This window comes from Cynara cardunculus (genome assembly GCF_001531365.2).
Source record: "Cynara cardunculus var. scolymus isolate 2C chromosome LG 14, CcrdV1, whole genome shotgun sequence".
In the NCBI taxonomy this organism is placed as follows: domain Eukaryota; kingdom Viridiplantae; phylum Streptophyta; class Magnoliopsida; order Asterales; family Asteraceae; genus Cynara; species Cynara cardunculus.
The window spans coordinates 4,756,920-4,781,118 of NC_037541.1; the positions used below are offsets into that span (position 1 = coordinate 4,756,920).

The window sequence follows — 24,199 nt, forward strand, 5'->3', positions numbered from 1 at the left end:
ACTATTAAATAGTTAATTTGATATTAATATCGATTTAAAATTTTCAAATTTTTATGCTATCTTCAATTCATATTTCATTCAAAAATAAAAACATTATCGTTTTTTCAAAAACATTGTCACGCCCCTGTCGTGACGTCATTCTTAATAACTTATGTCATGAGCAAGATACAAACTTAAAACTTCAAACATACATAATGTATTTAACATAATTTGTTACATAATTGCGGAAGCGTAAAATACTTTGACGTAATCAATGTTAATTAAATATATAGTCAAACATGATTCAAAACATAGTTTCGTCTTTCTTCGTTCAACTCGTCTACTGACAATTGATACATGAGATATATACATGTATAGTATAAGCTAAAAGCTTAGTGAATACAATATGGTTTCATGATCACATGCACACATAAAACAATGTTTTAGTGTATTTTAATTATTATCTTGCAAATGAGGCCTCGGCTCCTCACTTTTCTTTGCGTATGTGGCGTATTCTATGGACGAGGACTCCAAGACCTCGGAATTGCAAGCCCTCMTTTCATGTCCAACCCACCCCGTACGGTGGACGAATCTTGTCGTATCATACTAGTTGCATATCATTTATTTGCAATATTCACTCATTAATGCAAATCTCATCGTGACATGCAACATACATCTCATGCAAGTGACATCATAAATCACATATGCATCATTATCATTTTTCACAATATACACATACTTGAATATCATATCGATAATATCAAGTCATCATAATCTTTCTCATCAACATCATCTTTCATATCATGCATATACTTAAATATCATGCACATCAATATAATCAAGTTATCATCATATGCATATAAAAACATCATGCAAATATCATGGATAAAATACTTTTGTAATAATCATGTATATATCCCATAAAAATCGCATAATGTACTCACCTTGAATCGTTAACATTCGATAGGTCGTTCTCTCAAAAACGGCAACCTACATGATAATTTATACCATTCCTAAGCATCTTAAATAATCGTAATTAAATTGATTACTATTACTTAACAATCTTAACACGATTTTTCCTTTTATTGATCAACCCCAGATAACATCATATCTCATGTTCCACTCCAATATTTTCTTGAAATGTTATTAATAATTTGACGTCGTTAAAATATTAATTGTTGCTCGTACATTTTATAAAACTTCACATTTTCTTGAATAATAAATATTTTACCAAAATAATTAAAATAATAGCTTGCAAGGTAAATAATGTCTTGTGACGAAAACGTCTCGTTTAAGATTKGCAAGTAAATAAAGGTGACAACATGTCACACACATATAAATAACGGTCGTTCCATAACTTTAAAGTTCAACGTAATTAATACTCGAAATAATATTTAGAATACCAATTTTCCAAGTCTAGGGGCATTTTGGTAATTTTAAGAAGCCGAATATCAACGGTATAGATTTAACCAATTCCCTAATTTAGAACATTCTTAGGATATTTCATAAGTCGAATATTAAAATTGTGCTAAAAAATCCAATCCCAAAGCATAGGGGCATTTTGGTAATTTTATTAAGCAATACTCAAAGTATTGTTAAAATATCGATTCCCTATTTGTGAGGTCATTTTGGTAATTTCATAAGGGTAATAATCAAAATAAGACATATATACCAATTCTCAATACATAGGGTCATTTCAGTAATTTACAAGGCAAATACGTAAAGTATCGCTAAAATACCGATTTCCATATTGTAGGGTCATTTTGGTAATTTTCTTAAGGATTTTATTCAAAATAGAACTTAGATACCAATCCCAAGACATATGGTCATTTCGGTAATTTTATAAAGCAAATACGTAAAGTATCGCTAAAATACCGATTTCCATTTATAGGGTCATTTTGGTAACCAAATGAGATAAATAATCGAAAATGGGTCAAAGTTTGCATTTTAGAAAACACAAATAAACTTGATGAAAGTTTCATAAAATTTATATAGAGAAATTTATTTCCTAAAACTGCAGGTGTTAAAAGTTAATTTCTAAAACTCAGATGAAATAAGCTTATTAACAATATTAGCATATAAAAAGAAACAAAGCATGGAAGTAGCCTACTAGTTAAGGCGTGAGCTCCTTGCGTGAGGTTGTGGGTTTGAAACCCATCCTCAGCGTTTTCCTCACAAGTTATTTTTAATATAAACAGATTTGGGTCTTGGGTTGGGCTGACCAGCCCGTGACGCGGCTACAGTTCAAACTTCAAAACAGTAAGAAAACTGCAGCCATGGCTGCACGTTTTCAACCTTAAAAAGCTTGAAAACGGTTCGTTTCTTGACCCTTTTTATTCATTCTTTTTGCACCAATCTCTTGGTAATATTTTTACCAACACTTTGGCATAAAGAACACGAATTTTCATCAAGAAATGAGTTCCATTTACTCATTTAAAGTTTGTTTTTAAAACTAAAACTTAACAACTTAAAAACATAAAAATCGAACAACGAAAACACAAATATAAGACATGAGGCTACTGGGGTTTGATAGTGTATTTAAAAACGAAGTCATAGACATAAAAATCAAGAGATTTGGTTAAGAATCTCACCTAAAATCGGTGGAAAATACCGAGATTTTCAACCCGAACTTCAAACTTAGATTTCTCTCTCAATATTCACTCATTTTGTTAGCTATTTGAACCAAAATGATCTTAAGCCGGAGCTCTATATTTAAATGCAAGAGTTTTGGCTTATTAGTTGACGAAATCGGACCAAATCGCGAGTTTTTGGCTGATGGGTCGTTTTCTCCAAACAGACTTGTACTGTTGGCAAAACAGGTCCCTCATCTTTGAAAAAGATGACATTTGCTCCCCAGAACTTTCTGACATTTTCCAGCAGCCCCCTGATTTCACTATTTTTTAATAAGACTTACATTTTTTACCCCTAAATCAACATTTTATTTCGATTTTGGTCATTTTTAAATTTTAAGATTTCGATAATTATTTATTCAACTAACCATATAAATATTTTAACACTTCAAATAAATTTAATAAATAAAAAGTATATATTTAAAGGCTCGTACAATATATATATATATATATATATATATATATATTTAAAATTTTGGGTTTTACAAACACATAAAATCATATTATATTGATAAAAACAAAGAATAAAAATTAAACATTAAAATCGAAATTTATTTCGCTGCATTGTACGAGTACCCTTCTAGTTAACTAAGATATGTAAGGTTGACCAACTTTGTTTTTATTAATATTATATGTAATGGTTATTTAAAATGATCATTTTAATGTAGATATTTTCTAAAAAATCTGTATTTTATTATACAAATCCAAATTTTTTAACATTATATATATGTACATATAAAAAATAATGATGAATCAAAATGAAATCTATTAATCAACATATTTTATTATTTACATTTCTAACATCTGGTTTATATTAATTAACATGTCACAGTATTAATGAATTGTTTTAAATATATTATGAAATGTTAAATTTTATTAATTTTAAAAATACGTCCTTTTTTGATCATTTTATAATTTTAAACTAGCTTATCAGCTAACTTTTGCCAAACGTATTTAGTACATCAGCTATTTTATCAACCATCAGCTAGTTTATCAATCAGTTTGCCAAACATAACCTTAAAGCATTCTTAAACTCCATTTTGTTATTTCCCACAGTCAACCAATTAAATTAATGGATAGAAAACGAAAAAAATATATATTTGTTATATTATTAAATATTCTAGTAAAAAAAAGACAAAGAAAAAGTAATGGAAAAAATTAAAATAATATTTATTTCTCTTATAAAGAGTTTTAGAGATTTTTTTAGATTTAAAGATTTTTGATATTCTTTTTTCCTTTTTCTATTTTATCATACAATATAACATAGTTGTTGAACACAAATGTAAAACCTCGAACCAATCGTATCAGATATTATCTGTTTTGTTCATACTTGGATTCATGGTTTTGAAATACGTTTTGTAGAGGAGATACTCGGTCCCTTATAATACAACCTTAGAGGCTGTTTACCTAAATGTTTATTCGGTAAACACTTATCGTTAAGAGTCAAACTATAACTTATTTTCTCGGTAAGATTATAATACATCAAAATGGTATCGTATGCAACAATTTACTTGGTAAGCGTTTACTCGGGTAAGAGTCGTCACCCTCACTTACCGGGTAAAACTCTCTATCCTTATCATCACTCTTACCATGTAAGATTTTTGGGTCTTATCATGTTCATCCGGTAAGAAAAAATTACCCGATAAACACCTATCAGATAAGCGTTTAGTAAACGGTCTCTTAGTTTCCCTCCCCAACTAATGTAAAATCTTACAACAAAACTCTCATAATTCATTAAAATTTCTATTATAACATAATAGATACTAAAAACCAAGTATTTTTCTTGTAGTAACCTACCATTTGAGATGCTCTATTGCATCGCATATTTGACTCTTTTTTATTTGAGATGTTTGACTTTTGACATTTTGACTTTTGACTTTTGACTTTTTGACTTTTTAAGGATTTGACCAAATTCATTTCACATCTCTTTCCGTACGCGCTATATTCCGAAAGGGACAAAAAACTGCTTGTAGTTCGGTAAGTGTGAATTTGTAAAGTCATTGTTATATTTTAAGTTTTTTTTTAAATAAATAATTAAATATTTTTCAATATTTAATTATCTTCTAATAATGTTTACTTTTTTAAATTTTTGATTAATTCGATGTCGAAAAATCTGAAAATCAAATTCACTGTGACCGACACTAAAATTTTAGGTGGTGTTTGTTTTTTTAAGAGGTTTTGAAAGTTGAAGTGTTACTTGTTTCTTATTAATAAGAGATGGTGTTGAAGTCTCAAAGTAAAATCAAAAAAATTGTTTGTTTTTGTAAATTGATAAATGTCTTAACATATAAGTATAATCAAGGTTAAGGATATGCAGAAAACTATTACCAACAAATAGTAAAACATAAATGTTGATTACAACCTATCAAAAATATTATTCTAGTTTTTATTAAATTAATTTAAATTAAAAAGTGTTAGGGGTCGTTTACCAAATACTTATTCGGTAAGTTCTTACCGGTAAAATTTAATACTACTATTTACTTACCGGGTAAGATTTTAGTAAACCAAAACGATATCGCATATAACAATTTACATGGTAAGCGCTTACCATGGTAAGAGTCATCATCCTCACTTATTGAGTAAGACTCTTGGTCCTTTTATCGCTCTTACTGGGTAAGATTCTTGGTCCTTACCATATTCATCCGGTGAGGTAACTTGACTTGGTAAGCGCTTATCCAGATAAGCATTTAGTAAACGGCCTTTTAGTGTTCTTTCACAATATTAAGTTTTATGCTATTGAGATTTGTAGATATTCTGGTTTCAATTGTGATGGGTCATATTGTAACACCCAAAGTTTTGTGATGCTCTCAGTTTGGAGTTATGTTTATATTTTGGACCTTAAACCTTAAATTATTAAGTTTATTATATGGAAAAGTGTTGGTATGAACCTACGCGAGAAAATCCAAGAAAAGGGTCAAAACGACTGGAAATGATGGTCACTATCACTACAACCTTGGCCCGCGACCCCAAGTCGGGATCGGGGTCGTGGTCTCGTGGCTCACTGAAATCTCAGACCCTGGAAACATAAGGGTCCCACGACTAGGCTTGCGACCTAGCTCGGTGGAGAAGTCGTGCAGGGAAGCTAAGGCTAGAAAGTGTGACACAGGCGATCCATGTCATGACCTTCATATAAATATATCATTTTCTTTTATTATAGTTATAAATATAACGATTAATTTATTGACTTTCATATTTTTTGTTCATGTTGTCATCCTCACAATTGTTGATATGTTACAATTAATTATCTAATACATAACTAAAACTTTAAACCATCATTATATAAATTTCTTCAAAAATATTAAACAGGACACTCTTTTTTTTATTTACCGAATACATAAAAAACTAAAATTTTCTATTTTTCATACAAAGTCTACACATACAAAAACCATATGAATATCACATTTTATTTGTTTTCAAATAAATAAATACATAAACATCATTTTAAGTGTTTGTTTAAATAATATAAATATAAAATGTAACAATTCTTACATGAATTTTATGGAGTAAAAAACACTTAAAATGATGTTTATGTATTTATTTATTTGAAAACAAATAAAATGTGATATTCATGTGGTATTTGTAAGTTTATTTATTTGCTTTTAAAAATATTAAATGAGATATAATATATAGATGAGATAAAAAAAAATGAATAAAAAACGAAAGGTCTAGAACATTTATGAGTTATGAAAGATAATTAATATAACCAACAAAATAAATGTAAAAATTTGAAAAAAATGAATTATGAAATATATAAATAGATAAAAAACAGAATAAAAAACGAAAAGTCTAGAACATTTATGAGTTGATGAAAGATAATTAATATAACCAACAAAATAAGTCCAAAATAAATCTAAAAATTTGAAAAAAATGAATTATGAAATAACTTTTCCACAAAGTGTCACATAAGAAACTTCATACTTTACTTTTAGATTTATATAAAATAATGATGTCAAATGCTCAATTAAGGACATCTCTGGCTTGGAAAATTTTGTTTTCATTTTGTAGAAAATAATGAAATACACATTTTTCATTCATGGGTAAAAAAGTATTTAACTTATTTCACATTTCATAAATTAAAAACAATGAGAAAATCTCTTGAGAAAATCATATTGACAATGTGCCACAACATTTATTGTAAGTTTATTTTAATTAGTAGATGAAAATAGTATAATGAATATCCCTATGAAGTTATGTAATGTGAAAGTTAAAGCTAATTAGGTTGGAAGTGGTCATAGAAGTCTTCTTATAATGGAATACATATTTATCATTTAGGGGTAGAATGATATAATTTATTTAATATTATAAAAACATTGACAAATCATGGAGGAGCACATGAAAGTGTTTAAAGGTTTCATCTCCAAGAATGAAAAGGAAAAAGTTGGAGGTTAAGCTTTTAAGATTACCAAAACAACCATATTTTAATGAATTTCATGTTTTAAAATAAGGATAGAAAAGTCTTTTACATATCAAATATTTTAAAAAAATCAAAAATTTAGGGAAAAAAAAGACAAGTTTCTAATATTTAGAGAAAAACACCTATTGTATTTGGTTTCTCTTTTATATATATATATATATATATATATATTGATGATTATCAATCACGTATAAACAATTATTGTGAACGGAGTTTAAATTCGTTTTTATAATATCTTGTAATCATAAAATATCAAAACTTTATTCAAATTTATATAATCCAATCGTAAACACAATCATGTCTTAAGATAACAACAAATCCAACAATATTGAAAAGAAAAAATATGTAATAACAAATCACATTTTATAAATAATATAATTTTTACATACCTTTTAAAAACTTTAAGTTTTCTTCAACTTTTATTTCTTCATTACTCACCAAAGGATTTATATTAATTGATTTTTTTTAAATAGTCAAAATTTAACATAATTATCAATCACGTATAAATAGTTATTGGTAATGAAACTTAAATTCGAAAAAAGTTTATTATATAATGTGATTATAAAATATCAAAATTTTATTCGAATTTATATGATCCAATCGTAAACACAATTTATATGCTCCAATCGTAAACACAATCATATCCTATGATAACAACACATCCAACAATATTGAAAAAAAAATATGTAATAACAAATCACATTTTTTAATGAATATAATTTCTACATACCTTTTAAAATCTTTGAATTATTCTTCAACTCTCACCTTCTTCATCCCTCACCAAATGATTTTATATGATTTCATTTTGTTTATTATTGAAACTTCAAAAAAAAAAATTCATTAAGAAATAAAAGAAAGTAAATGAAAGAGCAAATCAAGAGTTGGAGGTTAAACTTGGGTATACAAAATTACAAAAATAACCCGGGTTAATTATGAGCTATATATTTTTCATCAAAGGGCAAAAAAGTCTTTAACATATTCAACATTTAAAAAAATCAAATAAATAAGAAAAAAGATAGGAGGGATTCTAAGCATTAGAAGATGTCACCCCATTATCTTTGGTTTCTTCTTTAATATATATATATATATATATATATATATATAGATTTTGGAAATATGAACTCCATAAATTTGGGTGTGTACATTGCTTGTGCCTTTCTGATTGAGTTACTGGAAATGGTTTAATTCTAGTAAATGAGCATACCTAGGTGCATTGGGTAACTCAAGTTATAGATTAGGAGTGGTTGAACTTGATGTCCAGTGTTCCATAAGAGTACGTTTGGTATCCAAACATGATAAAACAAACAGGACATAAAAGAACATGACAAGATATAACGATTGTTCAGTGTTTGGTAAGATAGAATTATTAGAACTGGACATGACATAACAATATATCACTAGAAAATTTTCGTCAAAACAATTAAAATGCCATCAAAATAAAAAATTTATGTAGTTTCCAATTTTTTATACCTTTTATGTATTATTATTTATTATTAATAATTAATAATTAATAAAATAAATAAATTGATCAAAATATAGAAATCGTATAAAATAATATTTTGAGGGCAGTAAAATAAAAGGTTAGAAAACATCAAATATAATTAATAAAATTTAAGAATGTAAAGAGAAAGACGTATTTGAAGTTAAGAAGATAATTAGGTTTTATTTTGAGGTCATATTGGTAAAACATATGTCTGTTCCAACTTGTTCCACGACGTGGAGGTGGAACACGCTTGTTCCACTTTGTTCCCTTCTGTTCTTGTTTATTTCACATAAAAGTTCTGTCAAACATGGAACCATGTTTTGTTCCGTCATGTCATGTCTAGTGTACCAAACGTAAGGGTGTTTGTGGTGCAGTTTGGGGCCAAACTGCAAAATGCACGACATATGCGGTTTGAGAATTTTCCAAACCGCACCACATAAATTTCAAACTGCACCAGACCGAACCGTAAAAATGCAGTGGGATTTATGCAGTTTGTACCTATCGCACTTTATGCATACAATCAATAATCATAAGTTCAAAAATATGTTATAAAATCAACAATGTAGTGACCATAATCCAAAAAAAATAAAAAGTTTCAGTACATCCAATTTTCAAATACATATTGGATAATTAAAAATATTATAGGAAGTAAAAAATAAATAAACTTCAAAGTGAATTTGACGCGTGAGTCGTCATGTGTCCAACTAATTTATTAATATTGTCAATTGTTATATTGGATAAACTCAAAGTCCAAAAATATTATATAAAATAATAAATTATTCTATATATGTGTGTGTTATATATAAAATTAAAAAAATGTACAAAATACGGGATGCGGTTTGAACCGCGGTTTAATAACTCAAAACCGCACCGCATAGTGTGATTTGGTAAAAATGCAAAACTGGCAAAACTCACCGCAAAAGTTCTAAAGCGCATTGCGGTGGAGTGCGGCACGGTGTGGGCGGTTTGTGGGGTTTGACGGTTTGGATGAACACCCCTAACCAAATGCACCCTAAGCGGGGAGGAGCTCAGTAACATAGAAGTGTGACTTACTATTGTGTTCTTCCACGATCAATGAAAATCTGGTCTTCCCTGTCATTGCAAGATGTTTGTTGACTTTATAGTCTTGAAATTGTAATATTTGGATTATCAGGTTTTGATAAAGGTTTATGTTCTGGTCTTATCTTCATTTGTAAATCGTGATCTTACTAGACGTTAAGCGAAACGTTTTTTTCTTCTTCTTAAAATGACATGTATAGCAGGTTCCATAAGCAACAAAGCTAAGGATATTTGAGTAGGGATCGAAGTGCCGATGGGGGCATTTAATGAGTAGCATTTTTGGAGCACCTTGAAGTGACAATTGTATAGAGCCTTTTGATGTTGTAGTGACAAGTGATTTAGATTAGGAGATTGTTCACTGAGAAAGAGAGGCGCAACAATTGGGGTAACGGGATTGGGGACGAAGATCATATATACATATAATATATTAAATATAATATAATATATATAATGATACATAATTTTTTAAGAAAAAGATCAAAAAGTAAAAAGACCAAAATGCTCTCATGTGAGGGACACATGACTGACTTCACAGACCCTAGACTCACCATGTGAACTTGAGGGATTATTTCGAGCCCTAAAACACAAAAATAAGAACCAATATATAATTAATGAATTATAGGGAATCAAAATAGAAAAAGTGACCAAAGCACACATACCATTTGCTTACCGGACAAGTGCTTACCGGAAGAGACATCACCCTCAATTACCTTATGGTGTAACGTTATCGTGCACTTACCATGTTCAATACGTTTACCAACACTTACCGGATAAGACTATTGGTCATTGCTAATGTTTTTTTTACCAGGTATGATTCTCGTTCTTTTTCAGACTCAATCGGTAAGGTAAGTGATACCAATAAGCGCTTACGTGGTAAAGGGTAGTAATGGTAACCGAAGAAGATGAAAAACGTGGAAGCATAAGACATGCCTTGGGGTTTTAGTTAAATTCATGACTCCCTGGATTACTAATAGAAAGTTGGCTCGATATTACTGAAAAAGTCATAGATTTAATTCAAAACTCATTTGAGGTCATGTAACTAAATATCTTTAACTGAAAATTATGTTAATTACTTGGATGTCAATTTAGTAGAATAAGTGTAATTGATATAGTTTCAATTATAAATTCAAGTCTGAAGAGTTATTTATTCGCATAGTTATACTTCAGAGTTATTCAAAAGTACAAGTATGGAGTAACATCGTATTTTCGATAATAATTTATATCTGTAAGATAAGTTTCTACATGATTTAATTTTTTAAATTACCCCGTGTAATACATGGATCGAACCTAATTTATTTATAAAATATAAAAAAAGTTTAATAGATCAAACCGGCCCATTTTTCTTAAATCAAAGCCCATAAAAGAGTTTTAGAGCACTCCCGATCATTCTGGAAGTAACGAGGTTCTAGCCATTTCTAAACCTCGCACTCTCTTCATATTCTTCATATAACCTCCCCTTCGATTGTGTTTTTCATCATCTTCCCACTCGTTTTATTGTTGATTTTTCTGTGATTCGTGATCAAAAATAACATGGCGAATGATTTATCTCTTGATTTGGATGAACTTCGACACCTTCAAAGCATCGCGAAGAGACCACGTGTTGTATCCCTCATTTCTTCAGAGATTCGCAATCTCGAAAAGGTTTAATTTTCTCTTTCGGTATCTATGTGATTACACGATTCGATGATTTGGTTTTTATGTGTGAGTCGTAATCCTGACGTGATTGTTGGTTAATTGTAACGATAATTTATAACTACTGTTCATATGGATATTGTTTTGTTTCATATGTAAATGTAATTATAGAAGGTCATTAGTGCAGGGTCTGCATATGATAATTGTGAAAAATAAGAAATTTAGGAGCATGTAATGTTAGGAATATAATTTATTTCGAGATTGAGAGGGATTAATCACTTGTTGGATACCAGATACTTGCAAACTGAACTTATTGGCTGCGATCGAGATTTTCTGCGTCCATTGTTTTAATGTGATTACCATGTCTGTATGGATTGTTTGAGTGTGTAGGTTGATTAGTTTGAATCGATTTCAAGGTTTGATCAGAATCTGCAAGAAATGGGCATGCATACTTTGATTAATCCAAGTCTGGTTAAAAACCTTCTAGAAGAGACACATGACATAATAGATAGGGAGGATGGATATATATTACAAGGGCCTCCTAATAAAAAATATTCCTAATAGTAGGATTATATAAGGAGGGCTCTTTGCTTAAAGAAGGGTGAGAATGATTTTATCTGAAAGGTCTATTGATTACTATTCTTCTCTTTGATTTCCTCTCTGGTACTTCATTGTTGGTTTTTTTGGTTATTTCAGAGGTGAAACTAGTCTGTGGTTTCTTATTTGTTGCTCTCAGTGAAAGCACCAATGTAAGGGTAGGCAAATGTAATATTTTCTTATTTAATGGACCGGGTCTGGGTACAAGATACAAAAGATGAAAACCAATACACTTGGGAGATATAATATAGCTATTGCAGACAAAATAATCTGAGAGACTAATTTCACCTTTGGAACAACTACAAACAACAACAGATAAGAAACGAGAGACTAGATTCATTTGTGAAATAACTAAGAACAACAATGAAGAATCCGAGTAAAGAAGAGTAATTAGAGAGAAGGTCTTTTAGATGAAATCATTCCAACCCCTTTTTTCGTCAAGGAATCTTCTTTATATAACCTTATGATGAGGAATATTTCTTGTTTAGATACCTTTACAGAATGTCCATCATTCCGGTCTGTTATGCCATGTCTCCTACAACGTTCTGAGCTGGCATAAGAGTGTGCAAATTTCTACTTAATCTAATGTGGATCAGTTCCACCTTTTATTGTGTGTTTATTATATTGATAAACTCCTGTAATTTCACTAGGATGTGTGGAGGAGGCATATAAAAAATCGGAAGTAAAAAAGTGAAAAAACTTTTCAAGCTAGTTTTTTTTCATGGCCCACTAATAATATAGGGGTTATAGTTATTGCTATTACATGGGAATATATGCACAAGACAATTGTCAACATTCATGATCTGTTACCATAGCTTAACTCATCTTAATGATACGTATACTATGATTTAGGGGCTGTTTACCAAACGCTTACCCTGCATGAGTCACCATCATCATTTACCTTATCGGGTAACATTCTCGACCATTAGAATAAATTGTTGGTAAACGCTTCTCCTTCACCGGGTAAGATTCTCACTTGGTAAGGAAAGTGTAAACCAATAAGCGTTTGGTAAATGGCCTGTTACTTGATATTAACATGGCTTTGCTTAGCAATAAGGTATGTGTTATAAATCTTTTTCTGGTCTAGGAAAAAGAGTTAGAACAAATTGTATTCTGAATTGCTTTATGAGTCTCAAAGATCATGTGAGATAACAGAATCATATTTATAAGTTTTTAGACAAACTTCTGTGGTATAGGTTGATTTTTTTATTTGAGCTTCCATAGTAAAGTTTACTAATTATGTTTTATGTCTTTGAGGTTGTGTCCACACACTAAGATGCCACCAGGTTATTTTGTCAGCATTATACAAAGAATTCGACAGCTTGGATATTTTTATTAATTGATTATTGCAAAACGAATGTTTTTGACATATTTTAGAACATCATCACAAACAAATCCTGTGAAATACCAACTACCCTATGAGATTTCTAGATCCACTGTTTGTGTTATTGAAGTCCAGGGGTTTCAATTTTCCTTTAAACTAAACATGGGATTTTAATGGAATGCAATTCCAAATATCACAAGCCAAACAGGCCCTAAGGTGTTTTTGAGGGGTCTGGAATTGGAGGATTTGAATCTTTGATGTTTTTGGTTTATAAGTAATTTATAAAAACAAATTATTAAAATAATTGAATTAATTTTTGTTAAATTGTTTATTATAAAACAAGTGTATTTAACATATTTTAAAACAAGTCCTACGAAATCTTGTGATATACCAGCTACTCCCATGGGATTCCTAAGTCAAATGTTTGTGGGATTTCAATCTTGGACTTTCCTTTAAACCAAACTTGGGATTGGAACGGAATCCAATTCCAAATCCCATCAAATCTCGCAATCCAAACACTTCCTAAGTTAATTGAATAGAAGCAACGAGGGGAAAGTAGAAGACAACAAGAATGTGATCATTTTGACTTTTGATACAAGTCTTCATCTCTTCCACTTTCAAAATCATAATCATTAATCGTTTGGGTTTACAGCTATCAAATGATGCAGCTTCAGTTGTGCCAGCCCCAGCCCCAGCCCCAGCCCCAGCCCCAGTTTCAACAAATTTAAAGGTGGTTTCTGATCCGACATTAAAGTATACAACACTTGGATCATTCAGCTGGGATCAAGATACCGACAAAGTCAAGGTGAGTGTAAATCAGATTACTTCCCTGAAAGTTTGAATCATATATACTTCTTTTTTAATACTTTCAGATGGAAAATGATTTCTTCTGATGGGCGATGGTTGTTTCAGATCTATGTTTTTCTGGAGGGAGTTGATCAGGAAAAGGTTCAAACTGAGTTCAATCCTATGTCTGTTGATGTGAAATTTCATGATGTCCAAGGGAAGAATTATCGATGTGCGATACCAAAACTAAACAAAGAGATTATACCGGAGAAGTGTAAAGTGTTGGTTAAGCCTACAAAGGTCATCATCACATTGGTCAAGGCTTCAAAGGGTAACTGGTTGGACCTGCATTTCAAGGAGGATAAGGTAATGACTATTTTTGTTCAAATCATAAGTTGGTATGAATACAAACAAGTGGTGTAACGGAGTGTTGTTTTGTTTTCGATTCTCAGCTTAAACCGAGTCTAGACAAGGAGCGTGACCCAATGGCAGGAATTATGGACCTAATGAAGGTAATCCTGTGTTTCCACATATTTTGTGTTTATTGTTTTCGTTGCAACAAATGGGTCTTTTATGAACCGTCCTTGGGCGTCTAAGGTCTTGATGAGATACTTATAGCATCTCCAACAGCTGTGCTAATATGCTAAAATAGAGAAAAGAAGAGAAGGTGGAAATCTCTAAAATTTGGAGTCCGAGACTATATAGGAGAGCCATCAATAAGAGGTATTGAAATTAAATGTTTAGAAGAGAATATTTTATTAAAATCTGCTGCATATTTTAAAAAATATAGTTACTGCTGCAATTGCTAAAATAGAGTAGTTGGAGTTCGAAGTAATTCTATTTTTCGAGATTTTGACTTTTAAGACTATTTAAAAAAAAATTATAGCATAGTTGTTGGAGATGCTCTTAATGGGATAAGTTTATAGGACCAAGAACCATGTGTCCTACCTAAAGACATTACAACAAGTTGTTAGGATAAAGTTTTAATAGGACAGAAAGAGTATCATAAAAAAAGTGTCATGTTAGGTTGCTCAATTTTGTAGATAGAACTGTCAAACTTTAACTTCATCCAACAACTTATTGTAGATAAGTCGGTACAAACTTAAAGTCCTATTAAGCATTCTGTCGGATGTGTGGATTGGTATTTAGTTTTATATTTCTCTTTTCCAAATGAACGGGTGACCTCTAAGGAGCAAACGCAAGGTCTTGCTTGTTGAGGGTAGACGTTTCCCTTTTAATGGACTTATTGTTGACGAATAGGAGTGAATGGTTGTGCAGAATATGTATGAGGAAGGCGATGATGAAATGAAGAAGACAATTGCAAAAGCATGGACAGATGCGCGGTCTGGTAAGGCGGCAGATCCTATGAAGAGTTACCGATAAGCAGGTTTTGTTTTGTTCTGTTCAGAATGAAAAGAAGAGGGATTTGGTTGTAGACCTTGATGCTTGTTTTGAAGGATGCCTGTATTTTGGACCATACTTATCTTTCCTTGGTTTTTCTTTTATGCCGATGTTGATTGTCGATAACTAGGTGGCCGTCGCAGTCATGATGACCGAAAATTGTAACTGGTTAAGCCGGTCCTGTTCTGGTTGTCGATCGAAAATTCCGGGTAAACTGATTAGTCAAGGTGCTGATTCTTTTATTAATTTACTATGATATTAAACTAGGGTTGGATTCCGGTGAGGAGAGTTAAGGTGAGTTGGTTTCCGGTGAGAAGGAGAGTTAAGGTGAGAAGTGTAAGAAGGTATCTCCATATTTGGATGCATATTAGGATGACCGATCAATCTCCATAATAAGTTCAGTTCATGGGTGAGTTTGAGATTAAAGGTTGATGAAAATATAAATTGATTTGAGAAATGAAATACGAAATTAGGGAAGGAATTGTTTGATTGAATTGAACTAACGAAAGGAATGACAAAGAACGGCCAGGGAATCTGCCTCTCTCAGAGCAAAATTCTTAAGAGCCATTACAATGGAAAGAAATTTCTCGACAGACCACGAACGCCCTCTCTCCTCCCTTTTTTATTCTCTCTTTTTTAATTTAGCCACTTTCCTGATTTTCCCCTCTTATTCTTCTAGAATAAACAGTTAGCACTTTTTGTTTAGGCATATTTTGGACAAGCAATTCCGAATTCATATAATTACTCCCGTCATCCGAAAAGTCTAGTCCTCAAGACTTGCTTCTGGAAATTGACACTGAATTGTTAAAGCATCTTCCCAAGTGACCTCTTCACTCGGACTCCTTTCCCATTAAACCAACCATTGCCGCACCTACTCATTATGATTATTAACCACCGCGTAGCAAGAATAGTGACTAGGAACACCATATCAGGCGAACAAAACTTATTCGGTCAAGGACCTCATCGCTTTTTTTAACAATGAGACGTTGAATATCGGATGCACTTTGGATAATGAGGGAAGGTCTAACTTATAAGCAACTGGCCTAATTTTATCCAACACCTTAAAAGGACTAAAGAAATGAGCAGCCGATTTTTTTATGGATCCGTTGGGCTATAGTCATCTGTAATTTCACATAAACCCATTCGTCAATCTAAAACTTAACATCTCTTTTCTTTCATTGCATTTTGTGCTCGTAATAAATGGACCTTGAGCTGTCGCAAAGCTCCATCATAGTCTTGCAGTTCTTGCACCATTGCTTGCACTTGAACCTCACTCGGAACAAACTGAATAACTGTAGGAGGTTTGCGACCATAGACTACTTCTTTCTGGTAGATGCGTGAAACGTTGAATTATACCAAAACTCAGCCCATGGTAACCACAAAGACCAAGAACGAGGTTGATCCACCTTGAAGCACCGTAAATAAGTCTTCAAACAACGATTAATAACTTTTGTATGGCCATTCGACTCCGGATAAGCTGAACTCATATGTAGTTGAGTCCCTTGAGAACGAAATATCTCTTGCCAAAAAAGACCAAGGAATAAAGGATCTTTGTCACTAACAATATATTTTGGTATTCCATGGTGGCGAATCACCTCACGGACAAAAATTTCAGCCACCGATTTAGCCTTATAAGGATGTTTTAAGCAAGATGAAGTGATTATACTTGGAAAGTGTGTCCACCACCACTAGTATGGCGTCAAACCTTCTCGATTTTGGTAAGCTCAGGATGAAATCCATAGAAAGATGTTCCCAAATGGCATCAGGAATATCCAATGGTTGTAAGAGACCCCCAGGAGCAACCGAACTAGCTTTGCGACATTGGCACATGTCACAAGCTTTAACAAACTGTTTGACCGTAACAATCATACCCGACCAGTATATATTAACTGCCAATCGGCGACAAGTCCGATGGTACCCTGAATGACCTCCCAAAGGGGTTTGATGAAACTCCTTCAACAATACCAGAATAAACTTTGAGTTTTTTTGGAATAACTAACCGGTCCTTATAATAAAGGACATCGTGATGAACAACATAACTGGGGTGAAGAACTTGATTATCCAGATATTCCTTAACTTTTGGATTTCCGCATCAGAATTAATTTCCTTTAAGAGTTGGGCTCCCTAAAGCCAAATTGGTTCCGAAATGGTTGTTGTGAATTCTCCATCTTCGGCTCGACGAAATAAAGCATCAGCTACCCAATTCTCGCGTCCGGGTTTATAGCAAATGTCAAAGTTGTACCCCAATAATTTCGCCACCCAATTTTGTTGATCCGGTGTAGTAATCCATTGTTGTAACAAGAATTTTAGGCTTTTTTGGTCCGTGTAAACGATAAATCTAGTGCCCAACAAATAAGAACGCATATGTTGCATCAAGAGCACCAACGCCATGATTTCTCTCTTATATGCCGATTTTGCCAAGTTTCGCTCGCCAAGAGCTTTACTAAAATATGCAATTGGGCGGTTCTGTTGCATCAAAACAACCCCAATGCCACGATCGGATGCATCACATTCGACCACAAATGGAAGTTGAAAATATGGTAATGCTAAGAGAGGAGCATAACCATGGCTTCTTTCAAAACTTCAAAAGCATGTTGAGCTTCAGAATTCCAATGAAAAACATCTTTTTTTTGTCAAGTCTGTAAGTGGTTTGGCGATACTCCCCTAATGCCTGATGAACTTCCAATAATATCCGATAAGACCCAAAAATCCCCTTAAACCTTTAATTTGTTTCAGAACTGGCCACGCCAAAACAACCTCGATTTTCTTGAGATATGTGGTTACCCATAACGGTTAATAATATGGTCCAAGTAATCAACGGAAACTTGGCCAAATGAACACTTTTTGTGGTTAACAACAAAATGGTTTTTCAAAAGGACATCCAAAGCACTCTTCAAATCCTTCACATGTTTAGACAAAAAAGGACTATAAGAAAACCACCACATTTTTGGGTAGAAAAGGGCGAAGCACATCATTCATCACTGCTTGAAAGGTCATGGCCTTACCATATACTTATAATGTCTGTCATGCGTTCGAAACACGGTTTTCTCAATGTTATCCAATTGCATTCTAATTTGATTATAGTTGGACTTTAAATCCAATTTAGAGAAAAAAAAAACGAGCACAGTGTAACTCATCAATGAGTTCCTCCACCATTGGAATCGGAAATTTATCCAGTATTGTGGCCTTATTAAGGGCTCTATTATCCACGCATGTACGCCATGTCTGATCTTTCTTTCTTACCAATATCACAGGACTAGAGAAAACACTTTTACTCGGTCGAATCATACCTAGAGAGAGGAGTTCCCGAACTTGCTTTTCAATCTCTGTTTTTTGAATGTGAGAATAATGATACAGGCGAACGCAAATTGGTTCATGTGAAGCAATCAATGATATACATGATCATGTGGACGAGGAGGTGGCAGCCCCGATGGGTCACGAAAACGTCCGAAAATCGGTCAAACAAAAACTGTAATTTTTGGTCTTGGCGTGAGGTAAGAACCAACTCCTTATTTGTTTCAGCGGGCAACAGGGAAGAACAAGAGAGAAGAGAGTTATCAGTTATCGATAACCAACTGTGAAGAGAAGCTTGAGAGTTTTGAGATTTGTCCAACCTGCGAAGATGAACAAAAACTCCGTGAAATACAAACTACATAGAAGATTTGTCCCAATTGTGAACAACATCACCAAGTGTTTTGAGCCACTCCATGCCTAATACCATATCCAAATGTCCCATATCAAATACCAAAGCATCCACCACAAATTCGCAGCCACCAGCTAATACCCTAAATTAACACACCGTTGATTAATAAAAACTTTATGACCATCTCCAAGTTGAATATTAATGCCACTGAAAAAAATCGAAGATATGCCCAAATATGAAACCAATTTTCGTGAAATAAAATTATGGGTAGCCCCGCTATATACCAAAATTACCACCAGAATATCCAATATAGCCCTTTCAAACTTCAACGTCTTACCCCCCAAAGACGACACTGATGTGGCTCCAAGAAACTCCAAAGCCGTACACAGACCTGTAGGAGTAGTTTCTTCATCAAGAATAGCCTGCTCAGCGGTTGTATCCATATAACAAGTTTTTCCCATATCTTCCCCAGATTCATCATCCCCCAACAACAAGATCTGAAGCTTTCCTTCGGGATACTTATGTGCAGGTCCAAATTGTTGACCACAACGGAAACATAACCCTTTTTTCTAACGTTCCTCTCATTCAGTGCGTGTGAGGAACGGATTCCACGATTGTGATTAATAAATGGCGCAAATTCTTGGGAATTTGTCCCTATAGTACGTGTGAAAGGCAGGGAGTGGTTGGAATCTCCCCGAAACAGGGGAGGCTTGTCATTGGGTTTAGGTATTATGGGACCCTTTCTGATCCATTTGGCCCAACAAAAGAGGCCGCCTATCATTCTGAAAATCACCCCCAGGCCCACCTTACTAATAGCGAAATCTAGACTAGGAGAGGTTAACCGAAGAAGGGCGAAGCATTGTTTCTATGTCTTTGGCCAAGTACATGGCGTCTAAGCGAGATGAAGGTCGATAGAGACGGACCCACATTTGATGTCATCCGGTAATCCAGCAATAAGATATCCTAAAGCTTGTGATTCGGGTAATTTAGGGACTAGGGATAATAAATATTCAAAGTCATCGATGTAATCATAGATGGAATTCGATTATTTAATTGTAGCAAGCTGTTCAAACAGATTTTGGATTTCCAGACCACTAAAATGTTGGAGCAATTCACATTGCAACTCTTCCCACGTAAGAGAATCATAAACTTATTTAACAATGGTGAACCAATGTTGTGCTACACCCATCGTATTCAATTGTGCTAAAGGAATACGAAGGGTAGGAGTACCATTAATGTCGAAATATAGGGTTTCCTTCTGGATCCATCCTTGAGGATCGAATCCATAAAACTTAGGGAGCTTGATCTTCTTCATTGCCCAAAGCAAGGATTCATATGAACCCGGGGTCGAAGGCAGCGGTAGTTCACCACTACCAGACGGGTTGAAATTCACAATAGACTGGGTGACCAGAATTGGAATGCACCAACGATACCCGATTGTACACCGAGGTCATAACTAAGAGGTTTGCCCTGTTGTTTCATCCAAGCTAAAACCACCTTACGAAACTCAGCGGACTCCTCACGATCGGTATCCAGAGCCTTCATTGCAGCTTTAATTTCCACCACATCAGCTTGTAATCGTTGGATTTGCTCTTCAAATTGATTTGAGAAATGAAATACATAATTAGGGAATGAATTGTTTGATTGAACTAATGAAAGGAATGACAAAGAACAACCAGGGAATCTTCCTCTCTCATAGCAAAATTGCTAAAAGCCATTACAATGGAAATAAACGCCCTCTCTCCTCCCTTTTTTATTTTCTCTCTCTCCTTTAACCGTTTTTATTTAGCCACTTTCCTGATTTGCTCCTTTTATTCTTCTAGAATAAACTTTTAGTATTTTTGGTTTAGGCATATTTTGGACAAGCAATTCTGAGCGTCAGATCCTTTTCTTATGTTTTTTATCTTAACTTTTTGTCTCACACGATGCATTGCATAACTAGTGATGCCAAAAACTGATCCCGGGCCGGTCCCAATCAGGCCCTATAATGTGCATAACCGGCGTAACCGGTCCTAGTGTAACCGGTTCCGATCGAAATGATGAAGACCGGTCAAGCCAATGTGTAACCGGTTATGGGGTACCGGTCCTAGTCCCGGTCCCAACCTTGAAAAATACTGTTTTTATTTTTTAAATTTTTTTTAATGATATATATTTTTAATATGCTATTATATTTGTCATATAGGTCACTCAAATACACTTTAAAAATATGTTTTATTATAAATAAAATTACATTGTCTTACAAAAATTTATTATAAAATTATTTGAAAATACATTTATTCATCAGTCTTCATCGATATCCCATGTCGGATTGATTTGAAGAGTTCCGTTGTCTTGAATTCTTCTAATAGCCTATTGGTCATCAAGGTCATCAATGCCGAGTTCCTCATCATCGTCATATTGTGAGTAAGTGATGTCGGTATCTGTAGTTGACGGCGTGCTTAGTCCCATGACGGTTTCATTTTCTTCCAGATTTTCTTCCACCGCTTCAATCTCCATCTCTAACGATGTCGTGTGTTGAATCCTATCAACGATATCCAAATAATCCTTCAAACAGATGCAACACTCCATGGACTTCGGGCTTAGTCTTGTTCGATGTATGGAAATGATCCTGCCACTAAGAGAAAATGCCGACTCTGAAGCTACGGTATTAGCTTATATTGTTAGTATATCACATGTCATGCACGCCAAAACCGGCAATTGATGTTGTTTTTGTTTCCAAAAATCTAATAAATCAATTTTTGTCAAAATCTTCGACATCATTTGCAGGGCATGCGACTATAAAGTTAGTATGCACATACATATTTAGTTCTCCCAAATTGTTATCAAATCGATTTTTTTTACTTGATTCATTTAAAAACTCGTTCATTAAATTAGTCATCGACTCTTTAAGACCTTGTCGATGACTACTAGAAGAAGAACTAGAACCCGCAAAGCCATTACTTGAAGAGCTTTGTTGTTGGTTTCTTTCTCCGCAAAAATGTTTGTAATGATCAAATAAATCTTTAAAATTATGATTAAACAAACGTTTTTGTTCCATTGAAAAAGAATTATCCGTCGCGGTATCTAAACTAAAAGTCACACATATATATGTGTAATTAAAACTTCAACACCAGTAACATTTAAATACAGGTTTAACGTTGCAGCACAAATAAAAGTAAATGGGATGCTCATAAAATATTTTAACAATTTCTTTTTCATTGAAGACATCAACTTTCCCCAATTGTGATGGTCTTCGTATTGAACAATCTTACTTGCCAAAATATATAATTGGTTTAAAACTAAAGGGCTTGTTGGGTAATAAATACCGGATAAAAGTGTTGTCGCATTTTTAAAATCGCCTAAAATATCGAACAATCCTTCGATCACGGCCCAATCAAGATTTCCAATAGCATTTTGCGGGTAATGGTGTCTATCAAAATAAAAAATTATAATTTGTTTTATTAAATTTTCAATCATAAAATAAGTCGAATTCCAACGAACGGGCATATCGAACCTCGGTCCCAAAGCTCTAAAACCAACGTCCTTGCAATACTATCTATATTCCACATTCATTTTCTTACCTTTTGTGAAAATTCACCACAATATAAGTCTAAACTTATCTATTACGTGTGTACAAGTATTTAAACTGTCTTGAATGACTAAATTTATTATGTGTCCCCAAGAACGTGTATGAAATAATTTACCGGCTAAATTAGGTGTCAAATGACATTTTAATTTTTTCACACAAGCATTGTTATTACTAGCGTTATCAAATGAAATTATTTTAGCAGTTAAATTATAAAATGCAAGACATTTTTTTATAACTGAAAATTGGCGTGCGCCCGAATGTGGCGCACCAAACGGTTCAAACACGATTACACGTTTAAATAAATGTCATGATGTAGGCTCAACCTAATGTGTCGTAATGCATGTATACGAAACCGGCAATCCGTATGATGCGCTTCATACATCACATGGTAAAGAAATATTGTTAGGCAAAACGGAAAACATTTGTTGCATTTCAGCCTGATACATTTTCCACATTTTTATTGCATCACGTCTAAGGGTTTGGCGACTTATCGGCTTGTATCGTGGTTGTAGCGTCTTTTGAATCAACTTTGTAACGTGAGAGTTGTCGAAATGTCCGAACAACAACCCGACTTGAATGACACGTTGTGTTGTCATTTGTCAATTCAACTCGACATCATACGACATATTTGATCTTGAGTGTCAAGTATCGGTTGGCTTGAATCGCCCCCCACCTCAACCCCGGACACGTTTTTTCGGTGTGCCTCCTTAAAGCAGAATTTTCTTCCGCCGTAAGGAGAGCTTGACACATTTTGCATTGTGCCTTTCTTTTTCCATTCGTGAGGACCACCAAGTTATAGTGATTCCAAATCTCGGACTTCCGTCCGTGTTCGGCGAGAACTTGGGCAACTTGTTCTTTTGATGCATCATGTTGTTCACCGGCCATTTTGTAAGACAAAGATAAAGAAATGCGAATTGTGAAGTGGAAACGAGAAATGAATACGAGTCGAATTCACAAAATATAGCGAGAAACCAAGAATTTTGAACGTCTTTTTGCAAATTGAGAAGTAGGTATGTAAACCTCTCAACCAAAACTACATATTTATAGTGTTTTGAGGCCAAAAACTACAAAAAAAAAAACGGCTATATAACATCTCTCTAACGGCTATATAACAGATAGATTTTTTGAATTTGAGGGCCGGTCCTTAACTGGTCAGATAACCGGTCCCGGTCCTGTCGATCCCGGTCCCACAAAACCGACAAAAGACTCAACCGGTCGTAACCGGCGGTCCCATATACGGTCCTCAACGGTCCCGGTCCGGTCCTCCGGCGGTTCCAAGCCGGTTTGGCCATCACTAGCCCAACCTGAGAAAGCTTAATTGGGCCAATTTCGCGTTTAAAAAAAACCCGATCTGAAAATCCTCTTATTTCTCATAGAGAAACGGGCTCAAAAGACCAGGCCAGGACCCAAGCCGAATTAAGCTTAGGCCTTGTGCATTTCTGTTTGTTATTTGGTACCCGGTAATAACTCATTTCATTGCATCAAACCAGATACCATTAAAGATTCCCATTTTCATTCCCTTCTGGACCGGAAAATGCACCATCTATGCAGTTACAAATATACTTCGATGCAGATGCAGGTCGGATTTGACATAAACGGTTGTGAGCTACATCTATTCTTTTTCGAGATTTTCATCTCGTACTCATGAACAACACACCCGACACGAGATGGAAAAAAATATAA

At 33.6% G+C, this 24,199-nt stretch overlaps 1 protein-coding gene across 1 annotated transcript; it reads left to right on the forward strand.

Annotated features, from left to right (window-relative positions):
• The first annotated feature begins 10,955 nt into the window (after positions 1–10,955).
• LOC112526648 (calcyclin-binding protein-like) lies at positions 10,956–15,549 on the forward strand. The gene is made up of 5 exons (XM_025137022.1): positions 10,956–11,206; positions 13,771–13,923; positions 14,031–14,270; positions 14,357–14,416; positions 15,183–15,549. The coding sequence occupies exons 1-5, from the start codon at positions 11,096–11,098 to the stop codon at positions 15,285–15,287; spliced, it is 669 nt and encodes a 222-aa protein (XP_024992790.1). The 5' UTR covers positions 10,956–11,095; the 3' UTR covers positions 15,288–15,549.
• The last annotated feature ends 8,650 nt before the right edge of the window (positions 15,550–24,199 follow it).